The 26684-nt window shown below is 39.1% G+C and overlaps 1 protein-coding gene across 2 annotated transcripts; it reads left to right on the forward strand.

The window, feature by feature from the left end:
• Positions 1-661: 661 nt before the first annotated feature.
• faf2 (Fas associated factor family member 2) lies at positions 662-25633 on the forward strand. Of its 2 annotated transcripts, none has more exons than XM_083890715.1 (11): positions 662-769; positions 1706-1774; positions 2392-2526; positions 2603-2679; positions 2759-2897; positions 3028-3113; positions 5148-5239; positions 6074-6251; positions 21098-21269; positions 21372-21515; positions 24023-25633. In XM_083890715.1, exons 1-11 carry the CDS (start codon positions 707-709, stop codon positions 24203-24205), a joined length of 1338 nt encoding a protein of 445 aa, XP_083746841.1. In that variant the 5' UTR covers positions 662-706; the 3' UTR covers positions 24206-25633. The 2 variants fall into 2 exon arrangements, with proteins under 2 accessions (XP_083746841.1, XP_083746842.1); XM_083890716.1 differs by having other exon boundaries at positions 2392-2469.
• Positions 25634-26684: the final 1051 nt, after the last annotated feature.

Genomic DNA, 26684 nt, shown 5'->3' on the forward strand with positions numbered 1-26684 from the left:
ATACACACACAAGACACGGGTGAGCTGTTTTATCCCCAGTATTTGTACCCACATGCCAAAAGTGACCTATTATGCCTTTAAAAATCTGTAATAGCACAGTAGTATTATAAAAGATATTCTACATCCACAATTAAAAGGGGATATGATGACATGAATGAATGCTATAATTAAAATTCATACATGTTTCCATGTTAGATTTTTCACTGCCTTACAAATGACTTGTTATATTGTGATTTAATGCAGGTACAGATGGGTGTCATATGACTACTGTTGGAAGTAGCCAGGCACTGTTCACAGAGGGAAGCTATATTAGTTGGTTAACTTATATGTGTCAAATTGCACATTTAAATTTCGATAAAATGCTAATAAATAACAATGTTGAAGATACTCGAGGGTTATTTCGTATTTACAAATCCAGTGGTGGAAATGAGTCCCGCTCCGTCCCTATGCTATACTGGACGCCTTTAACTCAATAAGATATTGGTCAAAGGCACTAATTTTAATAAAAGTCAATGTACGTATTTCTGTCACACACTCCACCGAGCTATAGTTTACCAATATTTCCTCTTTATGTCCTCTGTCCTCGCGACGTGGTTACGTCCACACCGCTAGGTGACGCCAGTCCGCCCAGGCTGCGACAGCACTGTCTGCAAAGGGGAAAGGCAGCTGACGTTGTTACGACTTGGTAGGTGATTGGTAAGGTAAGATGGCGGCGCCAGAGGAGCCAGAATTATCACAGGCGCAGACCGAAAAACTCCTCCAGTTTCAGGTAGGCAGCGCAAGTACACAACTAACATGTGTCCTTTTCAAACCTTGTATACTAATACGTTCGTGTTGATTCTAAATGGACGTAAACAACACAATATATTCGTGCTAAAGCGCTTTTTGCTCAGTCAAATTCGGCAACGTTACCCCAGCCCCCTAGCTTCACCCGTCAGTTGTAGTCACGGCTAACGTTAGCAAAACTGGTCAGTGTTAGCCGATAATGCTAACATATAGCACACTTCTAGGGCCATGGGTGTCCTTGTGAAGCGTCGTTTGTGTTTATTTTCCACTGGTACACATATGGCATTCACGTATTCACCAATATTACACATGGCGTGCTTTTCTAATTATTGTGGACTTAACGTCAACTTGGCTAACGTTAATGAAGCTCCCTGTAACAGTTGATGAGTTAACATTTGCAGAGCAGTCATGGTTGAGCTGTCACTGGAGTTTCTCAGAAACGATACTACTGTTAGTAGCCGTGTTCAGTACGATTCATTCCTCACCCCGTACTTACAACCCGTTTGCGGCTCCCGAATGTCTACAGTTGTTTACCTGGCCGGCAAACCACTTTGTATTTTAGAGAGTTAGCTAACCTAACGTATCCTGACTGAACTAGTTTTGTTTGTTTGTTTATTGAGGCTTCAAGGCCGACAACAATGGTGGGAGTCCGATTGTTTTCGTTCAGATTGAAAAAAAATGAGAAAAATTAAAGTAAAACTACTTCCAATATACTTGTTTGAAGGTCGAGTGTTTTTATATTGAGGTTTGATTCTGAAACAACATGGTTGGTTAATAAAACACATGCATAATTTAATTTAAGCTTCTGTGATTTTTTTTATGAGGAAATTGGTGCAACTAAGCAGCATCACATGAGCTACTGGAGGAAGGGCTGACCAGAGCAGTTGAAACATTAATTCTAACTTTTCATGTTTTACAGGACTTAACTGGGTTGGAGTCCATGGACCAATGTCGACGAACATTAGAGCAGCATAATTGGAACATAGAGGTAAATTAAATGCATTTCAAATGCTCTGTGTGTTTGCACAAATGTCTGCAGAAATCTCCCTGGAAATTCTTCAGTGTGTGTGCTGTCATCTCCTTGGTCTAATCTCTAAATAATATCTATAACCCCATTTTCACCAAGCCGTACAGTATGATTCAGTAGGCTGCTTTGTACAAAATAATCACAAGTGAACATGTGATTCAGCAGGCGAAACCCGATGTCTAGTAAACTGTAAGTGTCCTGCATCATGTATCAAGACAGATGCTGCCCTTTGCCTGGATCCTCTGAAGATTCTCCTTAATGCATATCACCCAGGCAGTCACCAGCTTGTTTGTCATATAGGAACATTGGGCTGGGCAGTAATGCAAAAACAGCATATATTGTGGGATAATTTTCTTGAATATCATTACTACGAAGGTTCAATATATTATTGAAACAATGTTAATGCACGTTGTATTGAATGTTTTGCATTAGATTTGTGTAATGTTTTTCTGTTCAACAAGCATTTGTTGTTTTTGTCCATAAATATGAACTATGAAATATAAACTACCTATATTGAAAATGTCTAAAGTCTGTGTGGATTTACAAGGCTATGTCAGCTTTTGTTTTCTACTTCTCAGGCCGCAGTACAAGACAGACTGAATGAGCAGGAAGGAGTTCCCAGTGTATTTAACCCGCCACCATCCAGACCATTACAGGTTAATACAGCAGACCATAGAGTATATAGTTACATCGTGTCAAGGCCACAGCCTAGGGTAGGTCTGCATTCCCATCACTGCTTTAGGATAATCTCACAACAACATTTTGAACTGTATTGGCTCTTCTTTTCAGGGGTTACTAGGATGGAGTTACTACTTGATAATGCTACCATTCAGATTTACATATTACACACTGCTGGACATATTCCGGTAAGTCATGCACATTGGTTTAAAGACTTAGCTACAGGATAAAGGAGGTTTATTGATCATCACAATGTCTTTCTTCTAGGTTTGCCCTGCGGTTCATCAGGCCAGACCCTCGTGCTCGTGTCACAGACCCTGTTGGAGATGTTGTGTCCTTTATTCATAGTTTTGAGGAGAGGTATGGTCGGGCACACCCTGTATTTTACCAGGGAACATATAGCCAGGTAAGTTCATTGACAGTGCAGTTTAAAAGACCCTGTGGAACATCTTTTTATGGCATGAATCATGTGCAGTCTTACAACAAGGTATAACTGCAGCATGTTGTGTTGCTTTTCTTCTGTGTGACACACATAGGCACTGAATGATGCCAAACGGGAGCTTCGCTACCTATTAGTGTACCTACATGGAGATGATCATCAAGACACAAATGAGTTTTGCTGGTAAAATACTTTTCTTTTTTGTACCGGTCGTGCCAGTCATCAGAATGTATTTCTTTTTTCCAATTGTCTGTTTTGTCCAGTTACTTTTTTGTTTTAAAACATAGCAAATAAAGTCGACTGCTTTAAAAAAAAAAAAAAAAAAACTATTAACTGGTAGGGATGCAACGGTATTCTGTATTTTACCGAACCGTTCGGTGCGCCCTGTTCAGTTCAATACACTGGCAAACAAAGGTATTTCGGTACGTTTCAGGAGCGGAGACATGAGTGCAGCGCTGCACTCAGTGCCATGGGCTGCTCATGCAGCAGAAACAATGGCGAGTGAACGAGACTCGAGTTTGAAGAGGCACTGTCTTCGTTTAAGTCAGTTTAAGTGTAGGATTATTTGATTCAGCGCAAACTATGATGAGTATGATAAAAGGACTGTCAACAAACAAACCATGGTGTGCAAGCATTAAGTTGCAAGCACTGGTTATGCACCGCAGTGAAGTTAGTTTTAAGTTATATTTGAAATTCACAGTGCGACTCTGAGCAAGCCTCTCATTTACGTCGTCATCACCCGTGTCTTTCACTTGGAGCAGCGTGGTGTAGTTGTAGTTTCTGTGAGTGGGTTAAAATTGTGTTTATTTGTATTGGATAGCACTAAACTTTATTTTGTTTGTGGTTTGATTATATCTGTGCTTTTAATTATTTTTACAATGAAATATTGCCTTTGCTAGTCTGAGTAGTTTTATTTTAGGATATGGAAACCGTACCGTTGCTCAATTAATCTTTATTTGTATAGCCCACAGTTTATAGTTTGTCTCACGGGACTTCACAGGGTTGGTAACATCCTCTGTCCTTAGACCTTCGACCAGGGTAAGGAAAAACTACCAGGGAAAAAACTGTGGCCCAAATACCGTCATGCATACCGAACCGTGGGAAAACCCTACTGTAGCATCCCTAGTAACTGGACAAAACACTGTATACTAGTCTACACCAGGGACCAGTAAGTTAGTTTGACTTGGGGCCAATTTTTCTAAGCAAATAAATATCAGGCAAAACCTGTTTTGTTTTTTTCTTCTAATCTAAACTATCCAATCTTGTTTTGATTTGAATGTTACTAAAATTTGCCATTTCCATTTTGAGAATTACTGGTTCTGCTTTGAGCATAAAATGCTAATAGTTATTGTACATTTACTCTCCAAAATTGGCTATCCATTATAACAGCAGTGTTTTAATGGACTTAATGAATAATAATGCCTTTTATTGTCAGTTCTAGCAGCAGAATCTCTTTGAATCAGTTAATATTTTTCCAGAATAAAGCTGAAATAGTTATTTTTATGAAGATAAGCAAATAATTTAAAAAACATTTTTAAAAATCAGAATTTTGAAATCATCTGCTGGGCCAGGGCTTTTAAGTGAGAAGTTCACTTCACGCTGTGAGGCATGGTGGCACAGTGATTAGTAGTGGTGAGCACTGTTGCCTCACAGCAACAAGGTCACTGGTTCAAATCCTGGTCTTTTGCATGTTGTCTTTGTGGGGTTTTTCCGGGCTCTCCGATTTCCCTCCCGTCAGACCTTCCAATTGCATGTGTATGTACCCTGCATATTGACAAATAAAGGCTATTCTTCTATTATATGTGGCCCAAGTAGGCTAATTTTCCCATAAATTTTTGACAACCAGTCGAGTCACCCTCTGGTGACTGCTACTGCTACTTCCAACTTCTAACTTTTCAAACTGGAAGGCTATGTCCACACTTAATGTACAGTCTCTGGTAGGGCTGTCATTTTTTATCGGTAATTTTATATTATTTCAAGCGTCGGGTGTAAAGTTGACATTAAATTGTAAGTAACTATTCAAAATCCATGCTGCTCTATCATGGACCATTTGAAGTAGTACCCCTTAGGATCCAGCAGAGGACACGTGTAAGGTTTCCCACTATATCCTGACAGTGTCTGTATTAGTTAAAGTACATATTAGAAAGTTTGCATGTATGTATTTGCAGTTGTATGCAAAATTCCAAATTGTAATGCTGCTCATGTCTTGCTTCATAGCTCCACGTTATGTACAGAAGAGGTCATAACCTTCCTCAACACACGAATGCTCTTTTGGGCATGCTCAACCAACAAGCCTGAGGGCTACAGAGGTATGGGAATATTATGACTTGTTATTACTTTATATAACATTCTGTTATTATTTATCAGCTGTTTCTGTAAAGTGGGTTGTTCTGAGAGACGGTGCAATCAGACATATTCATAGAAGTGTCATGATGTTTTAACACACACATACACAGTGTTTCAGTGTCAGTTAATTAAAATATTTGAAATACATCCTCATGACCGTAGCACAGACAACGTGTCTGTGTCACAGTTGCTGGACTAAAATACAGCGACAGCATGATGCCAGTCGCGGACCAGACTACTGTGTTAAATATTGAGATTTTAGACATTTCCCTTGTAATTGTTGGAGATTAACCCATGTTTTTGGGGCTGTTGAATATTTTTACATGTACTACAGTTCGGCACCGTTTGGCTTGATCCTTGCGTCGGAGGTCTCCTGAGCAAAGACTCGCCACTCGCAATCAGCAGTGCTGTCTTTACTTGTGCTACTGCCTTTTGTTGAAATGGGCTTTAAAGCGGAACTAGACCAGAAGTTCCTATTATCGCTGTTTTTTTTGGTGTGTATCTGCGTCATTACCTTGTTTATGAAGCCTGACGGTTCGAAACAAACAGTTCAGCCATTGATGAGAACGTTGTGTTTTATTGTAATCTCGGGGCTCAACGAGATCACTGAAAATCCCGCAGGGAAGTTCCCAAGGGCAAAAGGTGCGCCGTAGTAATCGGAGAAAATAATAAATGTTTTTATTTTTTAAATCGTCCCGAACAAAAAACTTGAATTAATCGATAAAATTGATATTTCGCCCCCAGGCCTATGTCTGGTGGAAATTTGACTTGAAAATGTTTGACTGTGTGTGCCTCAGTGTCCCAAGCATTGCGGGAAAACACCTATCCATTCCTGGCCATGATAATGCTGAAGGATCGCAAGATGACAGTGGTGGGAAGACTGGAGGGCGTGATTCAGCCAGAGGACCTCATCAATCAGCTGACCTTTATCATGGAAGCCAACCAAACATATCTGACATCAGAACTCCTTGAACGGTAAGAAAACAGTGAATTCATTTAGAGTGTTCTCTGAAATCAAGTTCCAACGCGGCTCTTGTAATTATGTGAACAGTATCGACAAGATCAGGGTTCTTGTGATCCTTAAGATGGCTGAAGGGTTGTTGAATTCATTTATCCAAAAACAAAGGCCTTAATTGGTTTTACAATGTCAGTTTTTGTAAAGCCCTAAAACCACATGGGGAGTAGGATTTTAGGTGTATAAATCACAAAATAATTGGAATGCCTGTTTTGCATTAAAGCTTCTGTAAACCCAAATCCACAAAAGTCTTCTATGTAATTTAGGGTCTTATGTAAATAATATTTAACATGTAAACGTATTAGAATTAAGTTGTCATCCAAATTTGAAATATTTGTCTTTTTAACTGTTGAAATGTGGGTTTCAATTGTGCGGAGTTATCTCTCTGGGTTATGACATGGGAAATCATACCAATCATAAATCATCCACTTCAGTGTGTCACCCCGCCCCTGAGTGACGTTTAACAAAACTGCTCTGCTCCTGCTCAATCTGCCTATTTCTATATGTATCTATGCATATGTATATCTACCTATGTGGTCTAACCCAGTGGTCTAAACCAGTCTAAGGGTCAATGACATGACATGCATATTTTTGTGTCCATTATTTAAAAAAAAAAAAAAAAAAATGACATCTATCCATCTATCACTTTATTCTATAAAACCTATTCATTTTCATAAATTTTTCAGTAAATTCAAATATTTATATTATTTTATATTTTGGCTTCTCAAACCCCTAAGATATCAGGTGATGCAGCTGTCAGAGCAAGTGAGCAGACTAAGAAAACTATTAAAAATGTTATTTTAATAATGATAAATTCAAAACAAAATACTCTGGCATTATTTTATGTTTGAAGTCTTTTGAATAACGTTTTTTCCCTAATATCAATAGTTTTAAAGCTGCTAAAATAACTGCAAAACTTTTGTCCAGCAATTTACATTTCCTAAATATCAGGGTGGTGCGACCATAAACATCGGACTTTATTTTGAAGTCAAGAGACAATGGCCGCGTTTCCCAGATTCGATCTTTCTTAAGGACTTAAGAAGGCTCTTAAGAAGGAATGGCTAAGAAGGTGCGCTAAGATACGGGTGTTTCCCAGACGCGTTCTTAACTGCCTTCTTAGGAGAACCGTAAGATCAAGCCAAAGAAGCTTCTTAAGAAGCTCTTAACGAGAGCTGTTCACCACGGTGGTGCTGAAACTGAATCAATCGATGCCAGGCAAATCGATCACCCACCGCTTTATCAGCGCATAAGTCACACACAGCGCCCCGTGGTCCCCCCACACAGGTGCAATTAGGCTCAGGGGCGCCTGCAGGAATTAATGCTATGGTACGCACGCCCATCAACGTTACACAGTCCTATAAAGGCTAAGTTACCTTTAGATTTGTTCTAGCGTGCCGTTATAACGCATGGCGTTTTGACAAGCACACCAGTTGTCTACCTTGTTATTGCCCATCTGAAATAACTCCTCTAGCTTTACTGTGTCCATCCTCCATCTTTTCTATTGTCGTTGTTTATAAGAACTTGCGATATCCATGATGAGTACTGAGTTAGTGGATTAGCTTCACATTATGTGCTGATAACTATATATATATATATATATATATATATATATATATATATATATATATATATATATATATATATATATATATATATAATAAAAAGAAAAGAAAAGAAAAAATAATAAAAAAGAAAACAACAAGTAGCCTAGTTGCGCGTCTACACGTGTCTCTCCCGCTCAAAGTGTTTGCACGTGGATATAGCATTAAGTTCATTTTGATAACGTGTGTGTGTGTGCAATCAGGTATATCCAAGTAGTAATCAAGCCCATTAGCGCATATATTCCCCCGTGAATATTGGCACACACGTGAGAATGGAAGAAATCGGCAGCAAAAAAACGGGCGCAAATGGGCGTGTTGGTGGACGAGGTGTGGCAGCACCGTGAAGTTTTATTTGGTGGAACTAAAGGAAAGAAAAACATCACGATGAAGAACCGTGTATGGCAGGCTATAGCGGAAAAGATGTCCCCCTCCAGCCCATGTGGCCTGCGTGACTGGGGTGCTGTGCGAAAGAAGTGGCAGGAATTCCAAAGCCAGACCAAGAAGAAGAGTTCCCAGGTGAGGAGGGAAGCCATGGGCACGGGTGGTGGAGCACCCTCACTTCCGATGAAGAGAAAATCCTGTCCATAATCGGAAAGATGGCCTCTGAAGGCATCACAGGGGGCATTGATGTTGAGGGGGACGAGGGCCTCTCAGAAAGTGAGGAATTATATTATTATTATTATTATTATTATTATTATTATTATTATTACTTTATGTGTAGTACTATAAACTCATAAAAGTGTAATTCAATAACAGTTTTTTCTTCTCTACTATTAGCCTATGTTTCTTGCGCCAGTGGTCCACAGCTATGAGCGCATTTCAACATTGAACATTGTTTTATTATTTCAAAAAGTGGAGGATATAAATTTCCCTGATCACTGTAGCCTAGAAATCTAGACGCCCCTAGCGGCAGGCTATGATCACTGAACATTTGATCGCTAAGAAGGCTGTTAAGAGTGGGTCAGCTCGATCTTACGTTTCCTTCTTAGTGAAAGATCTTCTTAAGCTAAGAGCGACTCTGGGAAACACGTTCTTCTTTCACAGCGTTCTTAAGAGCCCTCCAAAGAAGATTTTAGCGTTAAGAGCTTCTTAACGAATCTGGGAAACGCGGCCAATAGCTGTAAACTGAATGTTGCATCAGCCAGAGGAACCCCAGAGACCCTTGGGACTAAGCTAAAAGATTTGTAGATTTCTGTCAAATACTGAGAAAAATAACTACTTTCAACTATATGCAGGTTGGTACACTTTCCATGTCAGGTGGTACAACCAATGTAAAACTAGAAAAAAATAATTTTATCATAAAACTATTTAGTTTTTTAAAAAGTGTTCAGTGTGAACTGAACACTTTTTTTGTACATTTTAGATGCCACTATCACTATCAAAATTAGCATGACACAGAGTGAGCATTAACAATGATCCAGCTGCAAGGGAAGCATATCTTGCAAAAAGAAAAGAGTTAAGACATCTTAACCCAACACAACAGTGAATTTTACAGTTGTAGTACTTTCCAGCAGGTGAAACTATGTAATAGATGCAATGATTAAGTCTTTGGAGCATGTGCAGTTCGTAATCAAAGTGCAGTTGTCATCAAAGCACAAAGCTTTGTTTTGTTATATGTTAAACCTCTGTTTTCCTTTCTTTTAACTGTAACTGATCGTCAGAACCTTTACGCTTTGTCGGTTTACAACCTATTAAGTTAGTTTCAGTAAGTAATGTGAGGAATAAAACTTCATAAAAGACACTTGGGTTGTCCTCCATACTTGTTCTTTGCTTTTATGACAACTGAGCTTTGATTACGAATTACAAAGCTTTTTGTCCAATTTGTTCACTCCAGTGCAAAGCTTCATTTGCTCTAGTAGGACATCTACTGGACACAAAAATATCAGTTGCCATGAATTTGAAGTGTGGCATTTTTCAGAAAGCCTGTGAATAAAACTGTCAGCAAAATAAAGATGTATGCAAAACATGTATATTGTAGTGATGGCAGTATACTGTGTGTAATAATAATAATAATTATATATATATACTGGCAGTATGGAAAATTATTATTTGGAAATGATGAAAATGTAAACCTCATTTAGGGTGTTTGGGGATGGGGTATGGACAGTGATTGTGCTTTTGCAATGTTGCGGTATGGCCAGTGATTATGGTTTAGGGGTCACATCATTGGTTTTTATATAGAAACAACACTGTGGCAGGTCTTAGGCGATATCTTTTTTTGACAATATTTCTCCTGCATTGGAAAACACCCGTTCACAGGGCACAGATGAGGCAGGCGTACACAAGAATGCCACTGCTAACTTGTATAAATGGGGATAGACATATTTCTGTCTCTCACAGTATTGAAGGGGGTCCTCCAGCCTTCAAATATTTGGCTCCATCATGTAGCGTTTGACCTCAATATTTGCGTCTGCTGCCACGGTTGTGTTTGTGTCTGCCTGACGCTGTCATCCAGGCGACGCCACAGGTTGTTACCTAAGAAATTGGAAGAGCTTTTTGTGAGTTTAACAGTTCATATAAATGCAACTCAAATGGAATAACAATGGTACCTTGTGAAACAGCCTCAACAGTTTGTGACGTTGATGGCTGTGGTGGTGAGGAGGTGGTGGCCCTCATTATGGAAGCACATTCTCCTTTCAGTCTTTTTTCTGGTTCACTCGCTCTTGCAGGGCTGAGAAACCCTATTTTTCTGAACCCTGGGTCCAGTAGTGTTGCAAGGCACATAATGCTCATGGTTTGGATCCTATCCAGCTTCTCTCAAGAGCATTCTCAGCCGGAGAAGACCCAGTGGATGGTGGTTTTTCCATTTCTTCAGTGAGGCAATGATCCACCATAGCAAGCAAAGGTATGACCTTTGAGCCAGACACCCTTTTTTCCTGAGACAGCTCGGTGGTTGCGTCATTAAATGGTCCTAGGACAACCAGGCACTCGGACATTATGCCGTATTCCTCTGATGAAATAGGTGAGATGTCTGTTGTGAGACTTGCCAAAGCAGCACCCACTGGCTCTCTTTGCTCAAACAGTCTTTGCAGCATATTGTAAGTACTGTTCCAGCGAGTTTTCACTTCCCGAATAATTTTGAGTTGAGGCTTCCCCAATTGTTCCTGCACCACTGCAAGCCTCTCCTTACAAAATACAATTAAAAAATCATTCATTAAATTATCAAGGCAGCAGAACTATAAACTAAAGTAGCATTAAAAAAACTGTAATTAAGCCACAGAACTTACCTTTGCAGTGGTACTGCTCGTGAAATATCCCACTATCTTCCTGGACTTGGCTCGGATGTCAGAGATCTCAGGGGTCTGTTCAAGGGCCTTCTTCACCACTAAGGTAAGGGTATGAGCTACACATATGGCATGTTTGAGCCGTAGCTCCCTTGCACAAGCCCCCATATTGGCAGCCCCATCTGTTACAAAGCATGTAACTTTGTCAGTAATAGCCCATTCCCCCGCAGTGTGTGCCTTGGGAAAATGTTGCACTCCCAAAACAACTGTATTTAATATGCTGGAGTCATTGACAAAATGGCAGGTGACAGCGAGATAGGCCTCTGTGTAGATAGGTCCACATATCTGATGTCAGACTCACAGCTGCTGCCTTCTCAATGCTGGCCTTAGCTTTCTCCTTCATCCCCTGGTACCTAGCCTCCACCATGGCTTTCAGGGCTTAAAGGAAAGAAAAAAGCATTTAGTTTAAAAGTATGAGGTGGCTGTGAAGCAGTGTGGCTGTCCTGTAACTGATGTAACTCGTGTTTGAGCCTCAGTCCTGCCTATCCACATTGTTAATGGTTTTATTCAATAAAAGCACAAATTGTAATGCTTTTATTACCTTCTTAGTGGGGAGAACATAGCTAGGATTTAACAATTTAACAAATCTTGTAAATCCTTTGTCCTCCACAACACTAAATGGCTGGGTGTCCTCAATCACCATACTAACCAGGTCTTCATCTATTTGAGATTTCTCTCCTGAGGAAATAAAATAAAAACAAAGCACACATATAAATATCACACACATTATCTTATTACACTTGTACAATATTGTTGTATTATTTAGTCACATTACTGCATGCTATATTATCATGGCATTTTTGATGGCTCACCTGGTCTTGGTTCACATTCGATGTCGTCCTTATTCTCATGCAAAGCTCTGTAGTGCCTAAGCATAGATGAGGTGTTGTTGCTATACCCCAGCTCCCTGGCACATAGCAAACACTTCACCTTGTACAAAAGTAAAGACAGCTGAAGATAAATTGCGTTGCACAATCAATAATAATTAAGAAAAAAAAATCTTCTGTAGTAATTAAGGCTGTCAAAATTAACGCGTTAACGCAGGATGATTAATTTGTGGAATTAACACGTTAATTTTTTTATGACATCTCAGTAGGCAACCCCCCTAACGGGGCCCCACGTCACCTCACGTTAACCTGTGTGAAGTTATCGTTCTGCAAGTTGTAAACGAAGCTGAAGGAAAATGAAAAGGAGTTATCAATCAGGTCGTTAGAAGAGGAAGAAAAAAAAGGATGAAGAAAAAAGAAAGAAAGACACAGTTGTAAGTGGAGCTACTGGCGCAGATAAGGATATAATCATAACATTAACAGTCATTGTCTAACTAAGGTGGACACAGACAGCAGCTAACATTAGTGTCAGAATTACAGTGCAATGTGTAGTTATTTACAGTATTGTATTTTTTCTATTTATTTATAATTTGTCTTATAATGTGGGTTCTTTACAATGTAATGTTTCTTTTTTACTAAGTTTGTATAGGTTTTTACAAGTTATTTACAGTATTTTATTGTTCTTTACATTTATATATTTTCACATACTTTATTTATCTCTCTGTTCCTACAACAAAATAAAGAGAAAATTTGAATTTTTCTGGCATATTTATGAATGGTAATTAATCGTGATTAATCGTGATTAATCCACAGCTACCCTATGATTAATCTGATTAAAAATGTTAATCTTTTGACAGCCCTAGTAGTAATATTACTGTACATAACTTGTTGGGAGAAATAAGATCAGGGGGGGAACAGGGGACATCCTCCTCTTCTTAGCTGGCTCCATTCTCTCATGACTCTCTCTACTCACTCCTAAATCTCCAAACTCTCTCCAAATTGTGTCCAGCCATGGCAAAACCGGTCACAAGTCTACTTAGGGACATTTGGAGTTATTTACAGATTCTGGAAGTGTGATTTATAAGCTTTCCAACAGTGTCCAACACATGCAGATCAGATAATATTTGAAGAAGATATGGCAATTTGAATGTAGGCACGCCTCAAACTGCTTTAGGGAGAATTTTAGCCTCAAAGATTTACACCTTATGGGAGCCAAGAGACAGAATCATCACATTTACATAGCACAACCCCCTACTGGTCTAAGCTGTCAGTGAAACCACACCCTACTCTGTATGAGCACATATACTATTGATGTGAGCTACACAGAACAATACATATAAAATACATGAAAATATCTTGACATAATATCCTCTTAAGATTTGAAATGAAATGGCCTAAAAAAATATAGGGGGGGGGGCTATTCTGTTATCATTTGTGTAGTCATACAGTGGTATGCAATCTTCATGATTTCCCTTTATAAATCATTGGTTGTTTGAAAAAGAAATTTCAGTTAAATATATCATATAGGAGACAAACACAGTGATAATTGAGACGTGAAATAAAGTTTATATGATTTACAGAAAGTGTGCAAGAGTTATTTAAACAAAATTAGGCATGTGCATAAGTTTAGGCACCACAAAAGAAAACATTTGTGCATCCTACTTTTGCAGAAATAACTCTAAACACTTCCTATAGCTTCTAATTAGAGTCTGGAATCTGGAGGAAGGTATTTTGGACCATTCAAGGAAAATCATGAACATTTACAGGGGTGCCCAAACTTTTGCATACCACTGTATTTCCATCATCTGTTTTGTTGTTTCATGAAAACAAAATATATTATGTATGTATGTTACTGAATGAGCTGATAATGTCCGAACTCACAACTCGTTGCTAAATCATATTAGCATCACAATCAATACTTCATACACAAAGCTGTGTCATTCACACATGATTCAAGCACATCAGCACATGTTTGTGCTGACTTTGCCGCTGAATAATTAATCTGTTTATTGTTTTTGTGGCGATGAAGTCTGCTAACACGTTAGCATAAAGATCGCTAGCTTAAAATGCTAACAGTCCACTCACCAGCAGTCGCTGTGCTGTCTCTGTCAGCCACAGTTTAATTATTGTCCGGTTTTCTTTGCCTTCCTTTGGTCAACAAAGCTTTGAGGCTTCTTCAAAAGATGTGTAATTTTGAAAAAAACGGAAATCATTAATTAAAAAAAAAAAAAAATCCTATTTTTTTCTCGTTTTGCGCTGGGCTGACTTGCGCCCCCCTTGGTCCGTGGCAGGTCACAATTATCTCTTCCTCTCTCCAAACTATCACTATCTCTAACTCTATCCAAACTCTATCCAACCTCTCCACCAAACACCCACATTTTGAATGGAGGGGTTTATATCGCTCTCGCAACTCGCAGCAAAATCCGAACCACTTCCCGAAGCAATCACGTGGTACAGCCGGGCAGCGAGGCTTCGGACGTGATAATTTTCAGCTCCTCCCTAAATGAAGCAAGCCTCGATACGCGCATCCCGCCCCCTCCCCTACTCAGCTCACGCTTCAAAGCCTCGATACGGAACGTCACATCACTACGAACTACGCATGCTGCATGGACTTAAGCATAACATCCAGTTTCACCTGCTGCAAAATTCTACAACAGTTATTATTATTATTACAGGGTTTCTCCCACTTCTAAGAGAGTTTGTCGTTTATTTATTTCAAATAATTTTTGAAACTGATTTTTCTAATCCAGGGAACAAGGCTATGCCGCCATGTAATCGGCGAGTGCTCCCTTCACACAAGTCACACCATCAAATACGTCATTATTACGGTTACATTGTTCTTGTCAATAAAGATGTTATATTTAGGGATGCACTGATAATTTGGTGGCCAAAAACAGCGAGTACACTGTGGAACAGCACCTATTAAATTCTGAAAAGTCTCTCTGTGCTAAAGCGAAATTTTGCTGCTTATCGAGCAGATTATGAACTCCCTGCGACATTCACTTAACACCAGAGAACATTCTCTCTCTTTGAGCAGTTAACTAAAGAGATCAGGGGCCTCATGTACAAAGACTTGCATGGATTTCCTACTAATCCATGTAGGAAATTCTACATGGATTTTGGCGTATGCAAAAACCCAGAAACTGTTGTACGCACAAAAAAATTCTGATGTATCAAAGTGTGCTACACATGGATCCAAGCACGTTCCCTTTGTAAATCCCATATCCCCGGGAACTGAGCGCACATGCAGAGGTGCCAAACTCCTCCCTGTCCATGCCCCCATTTACATATGCAAATCAATTTAAATAGGCCCTGCGGTTCACCCCTTTGATCAAATAACGCACTGAACAAAGGAAAGTAAAGGAATTTCACACAGTCTGAGCAAGAGATTCTAGTGAGTGAATGAAAATGCGCAGGGAGATGTCGTTTGGTACACTGTCAACAGGGATAAATATGACAAAAAAAGACGTGAGTGGGAGCGTGTGCGTGAGTCTGTAAATGCCGTGGGATCCGAGCAGCCCACACACGCACGCACACACACACACACACAGATTATAAAAAAATGGTCAGATCTCAAGGTGGAGGTGAAGCAGAGGGTTTCTGCTCACCGCCGAAGCGAAGTGACCGCAACAGGTCATACAATCAGCTGCTCACACACCGCTCTTGCGTAAAGATGGCAGGATATTAAACACTTTAACTCATGTTTAATTTTTTTATTTTTTTATCACAATTAATGAATGCAGAAGTGCGCCGCAGCTGACATTTCCAACTTTACGCCCGCTTTTACTGACATGGATACTGAACACAGGGAGACAATCAGGGCCTTGTTAGAAAGCTCTGTAGCTCTAATTTCGCCAGCAGAAAATAAAGAAATCCAAAAACATGCTATGTAAATGCGCACATGCCCAAATATGCATTGCGCTGGTTTACATACGGGACAATTAAAATAAACTATTATAAACTATTTACTCACCCAGAAGCCACTCATCGTGCACTGTTCCAGCCTCCAGCCTGTTCTAACCATGCTGTTAGTCATAATGAATGAGTCATGTGTTGAACCAGGCCACCTTACACGATGTTAGCTGCATTTGCGCATCACATATTTTGAACATTGATGGAATGAAAATGTTTCCTATTGACGTAAACACATTCTGTGATGGCGCTTTTATAGCAATGTGTGTGCAGTCAATAGCTCCGATTACATTAGGGAAACCGGCTCTTGCTGAAAATTGTGCTTTAATGTTGACCTGTTTAACAGCATTGTATGGGAATTTGATGAACCTGGATGACATTCGGATGATTCCGTCCCACACAGCTGGCATGGCTCGGCTCAGGGTTGACTGGAACACTCCTGACCGAAATCGGCTTATGAGCCAATTATTATCGTTTGCAAGTAAATCCTCGCGTTCCCTAAATACTCGCTCACGTCGGATTGCACCATTTGCAAGGTGTTAATTGTTCATAAGTGTGTCTCTGATGTCATCAGATGTGCGCATCACTCTGATGACTAATGTTTTCACATTATTATCAGCATCACCACTAAGTGTCGCCAAAGGAACAATAGCTGTAGAAACGGGCGTACGCCAGCCATGAAGTTGGCTTCCTACTAATCCATGCCGTGGGCAACGCACATTTCCACGGTCATTCCACGTTTCATACATCTGAACGTGAGCGTGGAAAAGGACGTACGCCCCGTTTTTGTGCTTACGCAACCTTTGCACATGAGGCCCCAGCTCATCTGTTATTCCCTTAATTACAGCGCTAAAGCATCATCTTCTACACAAAGATTGAGACCACAGAGTGAAAACAATGGAAAGTGAGCTCTGCTCTTAAGAATCTGTTACCACAACATCTACCCGGATCCCCTGCACTTCATTGCAACTGTACTCGATCCTCATAAAGATGTAAAGTCATGTGAACTATTTTTGATGGGTTAGGGTTAGGTGTAACTGATGTATAAAAAACATGTTACTAGTTGACATGAAAATGCATTTTTTTCAGCATATTTCATGTCGTAACTAATGTTGTCAGGTGGTGCAACCAATTTAAACCCATAAATGATAAGTTAAAGTGACCAGATAGTTTTTAAATGTAACGTGTGTAGTTATACTGAAAATATGAATTTGTGTATTTGTGTGATTATTATTATTTTCCTGTGTTTAAATGTAAAATTGGATGTTAGGGATGCTTAAAACCTGACCAACAGAGAGCAAAAATCTTAAATTATTGTAACAAAAAAACACGATGATAAAAATGTTTATCCAAATTAGACACCTTAAGGGATAGTTACCAAATCATTAATTTTAAAATAAATATAAGAAATATATATATATTTTTATAAATATTTGGTTGTGCTACCTGACATTTTTTTGTTACTGTTAAAAAATGAGTTAAAACAGTTTGAACAGGTCTCATATATTGAATAACTATTCTAACACATTGTACTGGACTCAAAAATATGAATTACATCTATATTGAAAATACTTTTCAAAAATACCTTTTTAGAAGCTTTATTTGTCATTGACCCCCAAACAGCAAAATGAGCTGTTTTCAAACCAGTTTTTTCAATCATTATGAATAGTTATTTTCACTCGGACTTTTGTGGATGCTTAATGAGACTCAAATTTGATGTAATGTAAGCATTTTTAATATGACAAGCCACGTTACTAGAGGCTTTATCCAAACAGGATAAAAAAAACAACAAAATAGTTGTATGTTTATGCATAGACGCACTCGCTAACCGCAATACTTGGAGACATTTTTCAATCTATCTGTGTGCTTTGTTATTTTATCAGAATCTAGAATCAAAAAATTAAACCGTATTAAATTTCCCCAAAATATATTCTCTCACCATGCATGTGTCTTTCTGTCCATCTCTTTGTTAATGTGTGAATTTGTGTACTCGTGCTGTTTGATCTTTGATTTGTGTGTTTTCTGTCTTTCCTGCATTTGATCTCATCAGAAAAGTCGGATAATAATGTAATAAAAATTAAAGTGGGAAATAGGGCTGTAAAGTCCAAGTAGACTGGTCGATTAATTGGTCGACACGTTCTGGCTCGACCAAAATTGTGATTGGTCGACTCGATTTTCTTTTTTTTTATCTTTGTTTTCTAATGGTGAATCTCATTAGGAGGAAAGTACCAAATGCTAATGGGGGTGTTGTAATGGTAATGGCGTGTCTTCAGAGAACACCCCCCCCCCCCCCTTGTTTTCCACTACTTTGATTTAGTCCAACCCAGTGGTTTGTTATTGCTCCATGGCTAACGAGAGACGGACAGATTAGCGTTGCCATTAATTAGACTTGAATTTTGAGCTTTTCATTTTAGGCTACAGTCAGTCCTCCTCTTGCATCCATGTCAAATACATCAACAGTGTGGCAGCATTTTTCAAAAGTAGATGACAGTAGATGACAGTAGATGACTACTACAAACATGGCATATCATTTAAAAACGGTAAGCTAAGGTTGTTCTGTCCGTTTTGAGTAAATGAACATATAAGAATTGGCCTATTTCAATGTTTTAGTCTAATAATCGTTCATTGTTTTTTATTAGGGCTGTAACGATATGCATATCGAAATGGCGATACTCTGAGCCACGAACCTGTCTCGTGGCGTGAGAAAACAGAATCGCGAAACGCCCTTTCTAACTCCCAGTTATTTTTCCAGTCAGCCACATGATATGAGCTGTTAGTGCTACCAAACGTATTTTTATTAGGGGTGTCAAATTATCGCGTTAATTGTGATTAATTAATTACAGTCATCATTAACGCGTTATGTTTTTTAATCGCGTTAATCTTTTCTTTACTGATGTCCCCGCTACCGGGGCAGCGTCAGACACGGCGACAAAAGCTTCATAAAACCATGTCTAACTTTAACAAACACAGACATGCTGCATACCCACAGAAAGGTCAGAAACTCAGCTAAAAGCTTATATAAACCATTCTTATGTTCACCAAACATAGTTAAAACACAGATGGATCGAACCCGCAGGAGCAGAAAAAACCTGTTACAGCGCACACATGTTTAAAAGCGGCACCGGAGCGTCAGCGTGATTATGTAAACAGCGGAGAATTCACAGATTCTAACGGTACCATTTTTATCACTCTACGAACAAGATTCATGGATCCAGCCCCAAAATAAGAGCAAAACAGCAACTGACTTTCAAGAAATACAAGCGGGAATGTTGTCTTACCTTTGCTGTTTATCAAAACAAACCAAAAAAGTTATTTCCACTGGAACAAAACTGCTTCTCATGAAGAACTACACTTCCCAGCATGCTTTGGGGACAAATCCCAGTCTGATTGATCATTTACTTTGTATCACATTATTATTTTGTTACAGAAAAGAGAGAAATCTTTGTTTTTTTATTTATTTATGTTCAAATCTGTTCACAGTATTCCAAAATATTTGTTTTTAAATGTTACATTAAGTTGCTATATAAATAAAAAAAAATTGTGGAATGTATCGAATCATGATACAAATCAAATTGTGAGTTTGTGTATCGTTACAGCCCTAGTTTTTATAACTGCAGGCAGAACAGCGGCAGCGTCCCGCGGTTTATTTGTGTCTCAGCCGCGAAGCTGAGCTCCTATGTTCAGTCTCACTCTGTGCGAGGACATGCACAGTAGGGGTGTCACGGTATGAAAATTGAACCCCACTGTTATTGTGACCAAAATTATCTCGGTTTTCGGTACTATCGCGGTATTTTTTAAAAAGTGTCTGAATATGTTCAGAAAGCATTGATAGTCCTAAAAGCTATGCATTTTTAATATGCTGGCGGTGGGCGCTGCAGCTGTTCTATCATGTTAAAATTATTGACACAGTATTGTGGGTCTTAAAACCATAAAAACTTTTTGTTTGAATTAAGGTTGTTTTATCGCTGTGAATCACTCCTAGTTTGGGTGTGGCGATCTCACATTCCAGAGCTTTTGTTGCTTTTTCAGCCAATCAGCTGACGATCACGGAGAATACACATGGCTAATTAATATGCAGTACAGACTCTAGGGCAGGGGTCACCAACGTGGTGCCCGCGGGCACCTGGTAGCCCGCAGGCAGCCAATACGGTGCCCGCGGGCTCACTTCACTTCACCTCACTTGCATGTATCGGTATGATCACTCAGTAAAATATCTTTGATATTGTTTATAAAAACTGGTAATCGTTAGGAGTAAGCACTGGGATGAATGTGTATGCAGTTGAATGCATAATATTAATCATTTAAATGGTAAACAAAAAAAAATGTTAATGTGGTAGCCCTCCATATTATTTTTTACCCTTAAGGTAGCTCTCTGTCTCAAAAAGGTTGGTGACCCCTGCTCTAGGGTAACCCTTACCCTAAAGTGAGGGGAGAGATAGTGCATAGAACTTTCCTGTGCTTATGTGTGCTGTGTGTGTGTGTGTAGTGCAAAATTAAAGTGTGATTGTCATCAAAGCAGTCATCAACAAAAGCTTTGTTTGACAAAGGAAGGCAAGGAGAACATGACACTAATTGTCTGTGGCTGAACATCTTCACAATGACAGCGAAAGCTCAGAGACTGTTGGTGTGTGGACTGTTAGCATTTTAAGCTAGCGATCTTTATGCTAACGTGTTAGCAGACTTCATCGTCACAAAAACAACAAACAGATGGATTATTCAGCGGCTGAAAGAGAGCATGACAGACACAGTAGTTGTCTGAGATGATGACGTGACGCTAGGACCGCGCTAAACTGTTATGGGTGAGTTTTCACTGTTAAATAGCAAAACTAGTCGAGTTGTGGAGAACAGTAGCAGACATGGCACAACACCATTGAAAGAGGAAGTGACAATGTTGTCGCTGCAAGTCAACTTGTCACTAAAGGGACTGTTTTGCCACTGTTTCAGTGGCTGTTGTCTCTATCTGAAGCAGTCTAAATATGGGGTGATGTCATGCGGTAGTGCTGTTGGCTTGTGCTCTTGTTCCTATTGTATTATTCCATTTTTGAGGTTACCCCGAAAGCCAAAGTCCTTAAAGATCGCCAGCTCTCCATATAAATTGTCACGTTCTCTAAACATCACACTCGTGTACCAGAATAAGTTAATAATGTGCAGGTAAAAACTCTTTAATTTTATTTTTAATCAGGGAGGAGAGGAACCAGACTCAAGTGCTAAGGCAGCAGCAGGACGAGGCCTATCTGGCCTCCCTCCGTGCAGACCAGGAGAAAGACCGAAAGAAGAGGGAGGAGGAGGAGCAGCGCAGGCAAGAGGAGGAGAAGGTTCGACAGAGTGCTCTCGCTGAGGAACGAAGACGAAGAGTAAGTTTTGTTTTCCATTAATATTTTCAATGCCAGTTTATATGTACAACATTTTATTTTTTTGCTAATTTATTTTCACACTCCTTTATTTTGTGACTCCAGACACTGGAAGAGGAGAAGGAGAGGAAGTCAGAATGTCTTCCCCCTGAGCCGCCTGCAGACGACCCGGAGAGTGTCAAAATAGTGTTTAAGCTGCCCAGTAATGCACGAGTAGAGAGACGATTCCTCTTTGGGCAGTCTCTGACGGTGAGTAGCACAGCTGTCCACACACCAACTGCAATTCGTCATAGTTGAATTAAGAATTGAATCCATTGCTTTGTACAAGAACATCACCAAAAACCACATCAAATACAAGTGTTTGTTGTGTGCTGGAACTCGCATGCACGACTTGAAGTTTATGTATATAATTTCAAGATGATCTTATTGTCTGTTATGATGGTCACACTCTGGACAGATTGCAGGCCATAGTTTTAGTATTTTCTAAATATCATAAAAGGCTAGGAGTTGCGATAATAGGTACGTATCCCAAACAGAAGGGTTAACCACCATAGTATTTGCACCTTTTACTCTTTACATAATTGTTTTTTCTATGTAAGAACTATAATTTACTATAACTGGAAACTGATTTAAATATCTTATCTCTGTTATATGGTGAGGGTCGCATCAGTGCATTTCAGCACCTTAGTGCTGAATAGCTCCGCCTGTTCTTTCTCTGACATTTAGATTTCCCCAGGGAGCTGACCAGGCTGGTCATTGTCACTTTCCACTTTTTTGATAAAATATAAATAAAATATACATTGAAGCTAATTTTTGGACAATAAGCCAACACAAATATCACTACTGACTTAAACAATAAGTGTGTGAATGGTATGTTAGACCAACAGCGGGGAAAAATAATTGAAGTGTGGCACGAAATTTCCTGTGGTCAGTATGACCGTGCATGGCCGAAATAGGTAAGATTTATAATAATTATCATATTCTGATTGCCTTTTGTGTATATATGAAATATGAAAACACAACTTCCATCTTCAGATCCCCAAAATAAATGGTGGGAATTTATGACAGGTGGGATCCAATCGGGGTGCACTTTTGTTATGAAAGCCTATGAAATTCTCTAAAACAGGAGTTCGGAGTTCTTTAAAATAGCATGCATATACATTAGTTATATTCTCAGTTGAATTTACAGAGCAATTCCTGCAAAGTTTTTAGGATAACTAGAAGAGACTAGGATTAGTTTGTGGGGGCGTGGCATCACCATGGTGGCTGTCCATCGTGACATCTTGGCTGTCAGCCAATCATGATGACATCGTCCACCGGCACAACCCTATTGTTCATGAACAAATTCCAAGGGACACCATTATCAAACTGCAAATCTATTGGATCAGATCATAATCCTGGTTTTAACCAGGGGTCTCAAACTCAAATGACCTGGGGCCACATGATCATAAAAGGGCCAGTCAAGTGCAAAAATATGACTAACTGTTCCGTAGGGGTGGGAATGACATGACCTAAGAAAAAAAAAAATATATATATATCACCATATACCACCATGATGTGGCAATAACGACGTTATATGGACAAAAGTATTTGTCCACACCTGTTAGCAAGGGTCAAAGCAAGAACGTGGCTAAATTTTGGTGTGGAAGAACTAGACCAGGGGTCGCAAACTCAAATGTCCTGGGGGCCAATGCGCATCTATTGTGGTCAAAAGGGGGCGGGCCTAGAGAACAAAAAGTGGGGAAAAAAACAACTGTTCACAATATTGTATCATGATATCACACGTATACTTAATATATTACTATTTATGATGCAACATTAATGTATTAATGTAAAAAACAGACATTTATACCAGGAGCCGTTTCGGCCACTGCCATTCGTGGCTCGGGCCCTAACGAGTGTATTTATATATGTAATTGAATGTTGTATATGATACATTTAATAATGGGATAATTATGACCAAATGTCTTATTATTACTGTTATAAAAAAACATTATATTCTATCACCGCATGTGGCCCCCGGGCCAACAGTTTGAGATCCCTGAACTAGACTGTCCCGAACAGAACCTTTGGGATGAACTGGAACGGAGAATAGGAGCCAGGCCTTCTCCTCCAACATCAGTGCCCGACTGCATGCTCTACAGAATGAATAGACACAAATTCACATAGAAACACTTCAAAATCTTCAGGAAATTGTTCCAAGAAGTGTGCACTCTGTGGACACTTGGGGCCTGATTTACTAAGATTTCAAATACAGACGACTAAATTGCATATGCATTAAGGCAAGAATGCTATATGGGTTGCTGAGTGCTATTTTGCCCGTCTGAGGGACACACTCCTCTTTGCGCCCTGTTAGTAGATCAGCATCAACACAAATTTGCGTGTGCAATCCAGTTTGCGCACGTTTTTGCACGCACAAAGCTTTAGTAAATCATGCCCATAGAGTACATAGTATTCTATCTAAATACACATAGATACAGTCCCTGTTATTATGGTCAGGCGTCCCAATACTTTTGTCTATATAGTGTATTTCACATAATTTCAAAATGATGATGTTTGTTTTGATACGGAATGAAGATGCAAAATCAATCTATAAATGTCAAAAGCAGACATTTACGTTGAGGGCCGCATGTGGCCCACAAGCCGAGAGTTTGACACCTGTGGTGTAGTCAGTCCCCATGAAATAGAATTGGGGTCTCATTGCTTTTACTAGTAATTAGTTGACTACTCATCTCCCTGTTTTTTCCCTTTTCCAGGTAATATATGACTTCCTCTTTTCTCTGAAAGAAACACCAGAGAAGTTTCAGATAGTTACAAACTTCCCTCGCCGAGTCTTGCCCTGCCTTCCAACCGAAGAGCAGCCCAACCCCCCCAGTCTGAAAGAGGCAGGACTCAGCCGCTCCGAGGTCCTTTTTGTTCAGGACCTTACAGATGATTAATCGATGACATGCCTCCTCTACATGGAAACGCATATTCTTTGATGTCCACCCACTCCCTTCTTTTTTTTCATTTTACTTTTGTCAAATGGCCATTATTCAAAAGAGGATCATTCATATAAAATGACCTGGAAATATCTAAACCACCCTGCATCCTGTCCTTGTTTGGTTGTTAACAGGGTTCCCAGTAGCCTGGAAAGTCTTGGATTTTATCAAATAAGTATTTCTTGAAGTCTTTCCTTGATCTTTGTATTCCTGTGGAGGAAAATGTGTGTTTTCCATTGTTTGTACCAGTTAATTCTTGTCTGTCATCATTAATTCTATTAAAGTTTTATTGAAGACTCAAAAAGAGGGTCCATAGATCGTAACATATGGAATAAATAGATGGGTATGATATATTAAAAAAATAAATACATATATATATACACACCTATATATATCACATGATAAATTAACCATAACTCATAAAGAGCCCGGGACGTCACGTGACTCGGTTTGTTCACACCGCCATGGTGGCAGGAAAAGCTTCTATCCAAATGGATAACCAGTGTCAGTTTCAAGCTGCACAAATCCACAGAAATATGTTTTGCGTAACAGACTGAATATTTCTGACTCTTGGGATAGTAAGGAGACGGTCGGAGAAAACATTTTTCCAGCCCTCAAATATTCCGACGTCTTTACCTTTCTTATAAACCCCCTCCTCATCCCACTCTGCAGAATGCTTATACATTGCAATAGAAACATGTACAATGAGTAGTAATTATTAGGCTTCCTGCCAAAATGGTGTTGTTTTGATTCCGACTGTTGCATGACGGGATTACGTGACGTCTGGAGTCTTTATCTCACCAGTGTTTTCTCAGCCTGGATGAGTTCATGAAAACAGCTCTTCCTATGATGAAAGGCTCTACAACGCTGTTTTCCGACTCCTACAAGCGACACATTCAACTGTACAAACCTTCAAAGGTACCTCACATGAAGGGGACACTAGTGGACACAATAAGTTGACTGGCGCGCGCTCTGCCGTCTGGGAACCTGAAGCAAGCCGCATCATTGTGAGCCAGCATGAGTTTCTTCATACTGCTTTTTCTTGAAAATGCACCCAAAGATGTGCTGTGGCTACAGATGTGAAAAAAATAATAATTTAACATTGACGGAGCACATCAACATTTCCGTAATAGCATATTAGCCTGAACATAAAGTTTTCAACGTTGTCAATAAATATTTCTGCCATCATTCGTTCATCGATGATGAAATGTTTTCCTTGCAGGTTCTGAGAAGAGTGTCACTCACACACACACACACACACACAATTCCTGTCCTCTCTGCTTCTCCCTGTTTTTTTTTGGACGTTGTAGTCTTAAACGTACTGTGATGAGCACACCTTTTAGTAACTGCTGCAGCCCAGCACCGTAAAGACTGAAAATAACCATGTCATTGTCTGCATATGACGACTGACATCAGAGTTTACAACGATAACAGCAGTTTTAAATGAAATGTTTTGATAGGTCATCCATATGCACATTTAATAAAATGTGAGACTAAATTCCTCTTTGTCTAACCCCATTATTCACATGAAACAAACATTGTCTCATTTAACCTGCATGTTTTATGTGTTCCTAAACCATAGTTTAGTCTTGTATTTTTGTACACATCCAGCAACCAAACCTCTGAAATCATTTCTCATGATTTACCCGGTCAAAGGTCTTAGGTTCATTTCTGACTGCAATTTGTCTTCACTATTTCCCTCAAAAACATAAACCCATATATTAATTATGTTTTATTTAAAAACCAATATGTTATCAGTGGTGAGGACTAATATTTCCATCCTTTTTAACTGTACAGAGTTTAATTGGGTTTATTTTTTGCAAATGGGGAGAAAACTATACAACCTATACAATCAACTCTTAAAAACTGTATAGAACAGTATCAAAAGTGATATGATGGCAAAGTAATAAAGTTTAGGGAAAGGAATTATACAGTTAATATTAACATTAAAACTGAAAAAATACACAACCAGACTTGTTTTAAAATAGTTACAGGAAAGCAAATGTATCAGTGAGGTTGCATGCCATGGCAAAACATTTTTGTTGGGATTTTTACAGCTTTTTTTCTTCATGTATAAACTGTAGATCCCATGTTCTAATGTAATTATAATTATTTTCTTTGTGGCCCTTCGCTTGTTTCATTTAATTTATTCCTTGTTACTCACACTTTTTTAGTTTGTTTCCTAAAACCTTGCAAAAGTCAGTGCAACATGGGGAACACCATGAACTTGAAGACCAATGAATCACAAAGATTGAACAATTTAAACTATAATTACATTATTTTAAAAATACTTTTATTTTTGAAATAATCACAGGAAAGGAAACCAGTATCAGTGAGGTCAAGTCACAGCTATAACATTTATGTTTTGTATTTTTACATTATTTTTAATTTTCAAAATATAAATGTGTTGCATGTAAAGATAGTTTATGATGATTTC

The sequence above is a fragment of the Microchirus variegatus genome, assembly GCF_963457635.1.
Source record: "Microchirus variegatus genome assembly, chromosome: 6".
Lineage (NCBI taxonomy): Eukaryota > Metazoa > Chordata > Actinopteri > Pleuronectiformes > Soleidae > Microchirus > Microchirus variegatus.